The 7,500-nt window shown below is 36.1% G+C and overlaps 1 protein-coding gene across 2 annotated transcripts in view; it reads right to left on the bottom strand.

Moving 5' to 3' along the window:
- The window catches only part of RasGAP1 (Ras GTPase activating protein 1), a 23,431-nt gene that overhangs the window by 14,285 nt on the left and 1,646 nt on the right, over nt 1–7,500 (bottom strand). The window contains exons 2-8 of one of the 2 annotated variants that reach the window (XM_027352215.2): nt 5,466–5,586; nt 4,384–4,591; nt 4,177–4,256; nt 3,768–3,924; nt 1,461–1,645; nt 961–1,114; nt 493–641 (exon numbers count right to left, since the gene is read on the bottom strand). In XM_027352215.2, coding sequence (XP_027208016.1) covers nt 493–641; nt 961–1,114; nt 1,461–1,645; nt 3,768–3,924; nt 4,177–4,256; nt 4,384–4,591; nt 5,466–5,586 — 1,054 coding nt within the window. Of the gene's footprint in view, nt 1–492; nt 642–960; nt 1,115–1,460; nt 1,649–3,767; nt 3,925–4,176; nt 4,257–4,383; nt 4,592–5,465; nt 5,587–7,500 lie in introns of both variants that reach the window. The other variant, XM_027352214.2, reaches the window with a different exon arrangement.

Consider the following 7,500-nt stretch of genomic DNA (forward strand, 5'->3'; position numbering starts at 1 on the left):
GAAAGAAGAAGAAAACACATAAAAAGAATCCTTACATAGCTAACATCATTCACCAGGTATAGCCCATTCCCACTGCCTAAGGGGCTGTTACATGCAACATCACACTAATGGGCCTCACATCTAGATGCAGCACCCAAATATGGAGTCTTTCTTAGTGATGCTGCATTTGTCAACCCTAACCGATTACATATCATAGTTTGTTTGCCATCAGAATCTAGAGCTTTCCTAAATATAACTTTGCACTACAAAGCTATATTCATGAAAATCTTAGATTATAATTGCAAAGAATTACAAAATGTATAATTTCCTATACCTCCTTTGGTTCCAATGCACCCAGAAGTAACTAACACTACAAAGGGGGGTAGCCTGCTGTCACTACACCATACAACCACATGCTTTCAACACATTCACACCTATTCCTTATCTCCAAACCAAAGCTCCTCAAAAAAAAAAAAAAAAAAAAAAGAAGCCATATGGCTGCAATTAACTTACGTGATTTTAGAAATCTCATGCTTGGCAAGGGCAGAGATGAAGGGGACCACCTGGCCATGATGCAAGAAGACGCGGGTGAGCGGCTGCACCACATCCTGCTTCTGGCTCACCACCTCCCCCATCAGCCAGGCCACCGAAGATGTGATTGGCTATATGAGGGGGGAAGGAAGGAAACTTAAACTTCATGGGTCAGGGATTAAATGGGAATATGGGGGAGGGGGCCTACCTACCCATATTATTAATTATCACTTTAATGATACCCTAATATTTAAAAATGCAGGCAGAATAATGTTCCTAAATATTCTGCCAACTTAACATTACACCAACAAACCCTTGAAAAACAAATACTATTTAACTATATCCTCATCACAGTTATATTCATATTCATTCTTTACACATAAACACAAGTCCCTCCAAGTAAGTATGAAAGCCAATACAAGGGATCCCTACTAAAAGAAAATAACATACCTCCACTGCAGCACTTTGTAGGATGAGGTTACGCAGAGAATCGTAAGACTGACTAGAGAAAACATAATCGGAGGTATAGTGAAGGTTTAGCCTCAGGGTTCCCAGGTCCCCCCTGTGGTGCTTCCCCGCAGAGTCTCTCGGCTGGAGAAAGTACCTGTGGACGATAAAATAAGAAAAAATTATGAAAAATGATTGGGATATCTGGGGTATGTGGAGGTAGAGAAAATTCCAAGATTCGAATATCACTATAACTATGAAATAACACACTAGCTAATGAAATCCTCTTATCCAGACTTGTATAGACTGCACTGAATTTCTAGTTTGACCTTGTATATTCTTTCTATTACTGGAAAAAAAAATCCTCTAAGTTTCCAATCAAACAGTAAGCAGCCCAAAATAGAAATATCACTAATATAAACATGTATCTTCAAAATATCACTAACATAAATGCAAAATCACAAACATCCACACCATAATAGCTAACACCTATAATGACTCACCAAGCATTGCGTTCTTGAGGCGGAGAGAGGCTGCCAAGGGAGATTTTGACTTCCCCGAGGAACACATTGCCGAACATGCCAGTGCAGTCATGCCACAGGGCTACACGCACCTCCTGGAATCCTGCATCCTCATCCACCAGGCTGTACATGTTCTCGCGGTCCTGACTCCCACCTCGTTGGCCACTCTGCTATTGTGGGATTAGGGGGAGCATAGCATTTAGAAAAAATTGATAAAAGTAGTAGTTACGTAAAATGACAAATTGATTTGCATGTTAAAATAATAGCCATTCTAAATACTACTTCTCTAGGAGGAAATGGTCTTTTTTAACCCTTTGTCCACGGGTGGTATCTCCTATGATGCCATGGCGGAGCTGGGCCTAACCCGCGGGTCGCAACCCTGCAGATGCCATGGCAGCCTGGGCTCAGTTCGCGGGTGAAATAATTTACATAAGAACAAATTGAGGATACACGCCGAAAACCCGCAAAATCTGCAAATTTTTTTAAAAACTGTTTTTTCGCTATTCTCTCTCATCTCTCACTCTCCTTTCTCTTTTACAATTTCATGTGCACGTGCGTTTGTGTGTGCATGTGTGCTTGCGCGCGCGTGTGTGTCTGTGTGTGTGTGCCTATGCATGTGCGCATGTGCGTGCATATGCATGTGCGCATGTGCGTGCATATGCGTGTGCACACACGCTTGAATGATTCCAAATTTTTATGCTCCCCTAAAATATTGATTCTTCTATTCATGGTCAAAAACACTCTATGAAAATACAAAACCACATAAATTTTTAAAAATTGATGTCAAACCAATCATGCTCATCAAATTTTGGCAAGTGGCTGGGAAGTGAGTCACTGAGGTGAGCACAAAGAGAGAAAAACCCTGGAGCATATGTCTGGCCCATACAGATAAGCCCCATTTTCGCGGCCCAAGCGGACACCAAAAAAGCCTGCGCACTTTGGGTTAAGGAATTTGTTATAGAGCCAAAATCATCAACAAGATATTAACCCTCTTAACCCACTAATGCAGGTATATTTTGAAGCTGAAAATAAAAGTTTCCGGGCAGATACAAAATTGGCGCACAGGGCTGGCCCGGACTCTGCCCATGCACCAGCCGCAGCCCGCTGCTGAGTTAGAGTGCAAGCCCCGATACAGTGTCACACCAGCGGGACGCCCAGCAATTTTTTTTTCCAGGTGTCTCATATGAGGGACACCCGTTGTACATGGATTAATCTGGGCACACTGGCTTGTGGCTATCCGGTGAGGCCCAGCCGCAAGCAGTTATCATCTTTTTTTTTTCTTTTATCAGCCAGAAAATCTACTTGGCACAAGCTATATATCAATGGCATCCCAAATGTTTGATTAACATGATAAGTATAAATAGTATATATAAATATGTAAGCCTATAGCTACTCCAAAATAAATCTTTAGTTACTCAGACAAAGTTTTAAAAAAATATATATAAAAAATATGTTGCTATCATCTTAATGCAACATTTTCAGCAACAGATAAGAAGAAGCAAGAATCAAAATTTCATAAACTTTCCAGAACCAGCAAACATATATTTTATAAGAAAAAATCATAAAGATATTGCCATTCTTTTGCATAATCTTTCTATTTCCAATATAATCATGATGTAATAATCAGTAATAATCCTATTACCAACAATACAACACATAACTACAAAACGTTTGTAGCTAAATATAATAAGGTATTTCTGTCCTCTCACTCCTTTAGAATATAGGAGAATAGTGTTTGTCAATAAAATCTGAAGTGCTTATGAATGATTGCATAGATGAGTGTTGATGTGAGTAAAAAGTGTGGCATACTTGTCAGAGTCTGTAAATGAGTGTAGAATATATGGAGTAGGAGTGTCCGAATGAGTGGAATGAGCATGGAGTGAGTGAGAGGGGGATAGAGTTCAGATATGTCTAGTATCTCAATCTTGTCATCACTAACACACCCAGGATCACTATCTACGTCAACCTCAATGTCTGAGTCCATCAAAAAAAGGGCTTAATAAGAAGGAAAACCTTTTAAAAACTCTCTGTTTAAACAGTCATTGTTAATAGTACTTTTGAGATGGTTTGGATTTTTTTTATGTATAACTCATTTTTTGTGGCTAGAAACATATCCCCATTACACCCATAATAATGCTACTGGTGTACAATCAATTCTTTTACAATCCATTCTGGGAGGACTGTACCCCAGCAGTTTAATGTGGATGTAACATCACATCAGCTACAGTACATCATAGACAAAATGTGCCACAAATGAATATGTAAGAAACTAGCAATAGAAAAAATTACCTCAAAAATAAAGGTCTCATTGAAGTTGGGACACGTGGTTTTCTTTTTGACCTTCGTTCTCTTGGACTCTTGCTTCTTGTTTGTGTAGTGCATGGTGACAGTGGCAAAGGGGTCACAGCAACCATTGATAATTGCCAGGTCACTGCACTCCTGGATCCTGGAAAGTGGAAGTATGGTATCTGGGTCAGTAAGGGACTGGAGAGACAGTGAGAGGTGTGGAAAGAGAAAGAGAAAAGCTGAGTAAAAAAAAGAGTAAGAACAAAAATGATAAACTGAGAAAGACAGAGAAAAAAAGTAAGAAAAATAAAAATGAGAAAAAACATGTTTTCTAAGAGACATTTAGATTTTTCTTCTTCCATTTTATATTTCACAAATAGTGAGTACAGACAAACAGAAGAGCTTTGCTTACTTGACAGACACCATATGCTGTGGGTACCCATCATTCATTATCTCCACAAGCAGCAACTTGACCTCCACATGTACTTTGCCCTGTGGAGAGAAAAGCTCACTTTTAGAGATAGTTTTAAGTGAGTTGAAGAAAGTAATGCATCATGAAATCCCAAAGAACAAATGCATCTCAAGATATAACATTCAAACTTCCTCTAAGTGAGCCTACCTGGACCTCTGAATCTGCATCGACAGGCGTGATGGGAAACCACTGGTCCTTGCCGTGATACTTGTGCAAATCATCTTTTTTGATGGACACTTTGCCCATGATCTTGTCTGTCTTCATAGGGCGGTCACGGTCATAGAGATAGAAGGAGAGGAAGCGGAACTCCCGCGGAATGTCAAACTGGAACTCTTCCCCAAAGAAGGCTGAGAGGCTGAAATATACGAGAAGTGATAAGGCGGGGAAATAAGATTAGGATGATAATGGAGTAGCATTCCAGTGCCATCTGGAGTAATCTAGAGAATAACAAACCAGGGTTTTAACAAGACTATATTCATATAATAGCATTTTAACTAGTTTATATTTATCAAAAGAGACCATTTGGCTTGGGGGTCAAGATTTTCTTTCTTTCTTTCTTTCTTTCTTTCTTTCTTTCTTTCTTTCTTTCTTTTAGATGAATGAAATACTTTTGTTCTTGCATACAGAAAAATCCTTGTCTCAATTATTCTGAAATTTTAAGTCACCACCCAATTATTGATCAAAGTATTCAAATTTCAGAGGGACCTCTATTTATTTTTGCAGTCTGCAGTTCCCTTTTTTTAGCACAGTGAAAAAAAGGATGGTTAAATTGCACAGTTATAAATATATAGGTAAAATCTATTAAAAAAAAAAAAAAATCTAATTTATATTAAAAGAAGGCACCAGTAAACTCTACTTTGTTAATATTCCCTCTAAATAAGAAAAAGTCTTATACTACTTAACCCACATATAACTCTGACCCTTACTATAGCAACATGTAAGTAATTAGATTTTTTTTCTAAGTCCTTTTTTTCTTTTTTTCTTTAGGTTATTTGAAAAATACATATGTGAAAAAAAAAAAATTTTCACTTAAACAACCCAAATATTCTACACCTAAATATCTCTTGCCATCAGGCAACACAATGCCACAAGGAATATTAATAACAGCAAAATTACAATATTTTTCTCTTATAGACAAAACCCAAAAATACATTTTAAACAGATTGTCAATACACAATGGCAAAAATAAAATTCAATACAAAAAAAAAAAGAAAAAAAAAAGTACATACTCTTGTGTCTTTTCTGCTGTCGCTGAACGAAAGATTTCCTCCTGGTCCAAAGAGATGGTGCAATACACATCTCGTGGCCCAGCATTGCCATGGTTGCGCAACACAAGATTCTTGGCTTCACCTGGAAAGGCATCGACTTCACATTATACACAATATTTATAGTGACTCAGCTGCACAGATTTATTGTAAATTGCTTAGATAAAGTACTTAGATGAGATTTATAAAAGTTCTTCCCACTACCATCTCTATTATAGATCTGTTGACAATTTATTGCACAGGTGTAAATTCCCTCAATAAAGTGCTCAAACGAAATTGATAACAGTTATTCAGATTACCATTACAGATAAAACTCCATTTTGATCAAATTCAAATTGCTATCTATAAAGTTAAAGGTCTTGTTATCAATATACAGTTTCTAAAAACAAGTCAAACAAAGTAAACAAATATGAAATAAAAGTCAACACAACAATATAAGTCACTACATTATCTTAATACACTTAAGTAAAGACTTCCGCATTAGCAAAACAAAAGAGCATGTGTTAATGACAGCTCCCACAAATTCCAATGGAAGAACATTCACTTGAAAGGATACCTTATCAATAACACAAAAGCACTAATACGATAATCCTCTTCTACTTTAAGTTTTATTGTCTCCATAGTAGTACATAAATCAATTTTGTAATTTCTGAATGAAACTTACAATAAACAATAATAATAATACATAAACAAGTAAAATGACAGCAAGATAAGACGCTCCTATATCATAAGAGATAAAGAATGAAGATTAGATAAAAGGCAATGGATTCGAGCTTTGGTGACACTGCAGAAAACCCGTGAGAACAAACATCCAGAATGAATGAATGATGAATGACATGAACATACAACTTTTCATACATGATGAGAACCCAACATTCTTTTCATATGATTATTAGTCTAGGATTATGCATTACTTAAAAAGTGATTATAATTTGCAAACTCCTTAATCTTTTTCTTCTTTTCTTTTGATTTTAAGAGTACTATTAAACCTAGGAAAATGTTTCCTGCGCAAAAGAACCTAAGTAGATTATATTGAGGAATTGCCATTACCAAAGAAATCAAAATACTTCAGGTCTTCTAAAAACTACTTCACCAGCATTGCACATCAATTCAAAACCAATACATCATATACAGCAGCGGTTCTCAAACTTTTTTGGCTGCAACCTCTACAAATTGCTTCAACAGATTCACAACCCACTCCCCCAAGCAGCAACGTAGCAACTATTATCAATATTACCAAGATTATTGGTGTGGAGAACTTTATACAGTAAAAACAGCATGCATAGACTACAAAAGAAAGCATATATAAAAAACATGCCTTTATGATGAGTTAGGATGGGTAGTGAGAGAAAGGAGGAGGAGAAGGAAGAGGAAGGAAATAAGGTTGTAGAATCCTGCAACTCCTCAATATTATTTTGTGACCCCCTGACACACAGGGACTTGTTTTCCAGAAAATATGAAAGTGATAAATCAATTCATTTCTTCCTACTACTACTGACAACAGAAACAATAATAATGATGATAATGATTTTGATCATAATAATAATAATGATAATGATCATAATAATGATAATGATAATGATAATGATAATGATAATGATAATGACACTAACACTACTGATAATACTAATAATAATGATAATAATGATGACAATGAAAATAATAATACTGTTGATGATAATGATAATAACAATAACAATAACAATAACAATAATAATAACAATAACAATAACAATAACAATAATAACAATAATAAAAACAATAATAATAAATTAACAAAAATAAAAAAAAATTAACAAAAGTAACCAAAAAAAATGAAAAATAACAATAATGGCAGTAACACCAATAATGAAGACAATAATTGTGATGAAATTGATTGACTAATTGACTGATTGATGATATCTGGCAATACAGATCTGACATGCCTCCCTGACAATTAACTGTCAAAGAAGAATTAGCAGCAGTTCTCTTAAGCCAGAATGTGCATGTCAAAGGCTTA

Source organism: Penaeus vannamei, chromosome 16, assembly GCF_042767895.1.
Source record: "Penaeus vannamei isolate JL-2024 chromosome 16, ASM4276789v1, whole genome shotgun sequence".
NCBI classification, from domain to species: Eukaryota; Metazoa; Arthropoda; class Malacostraca; order Decapoda; family Penaeidae; genus Penaeus; species Penaeus vannamei.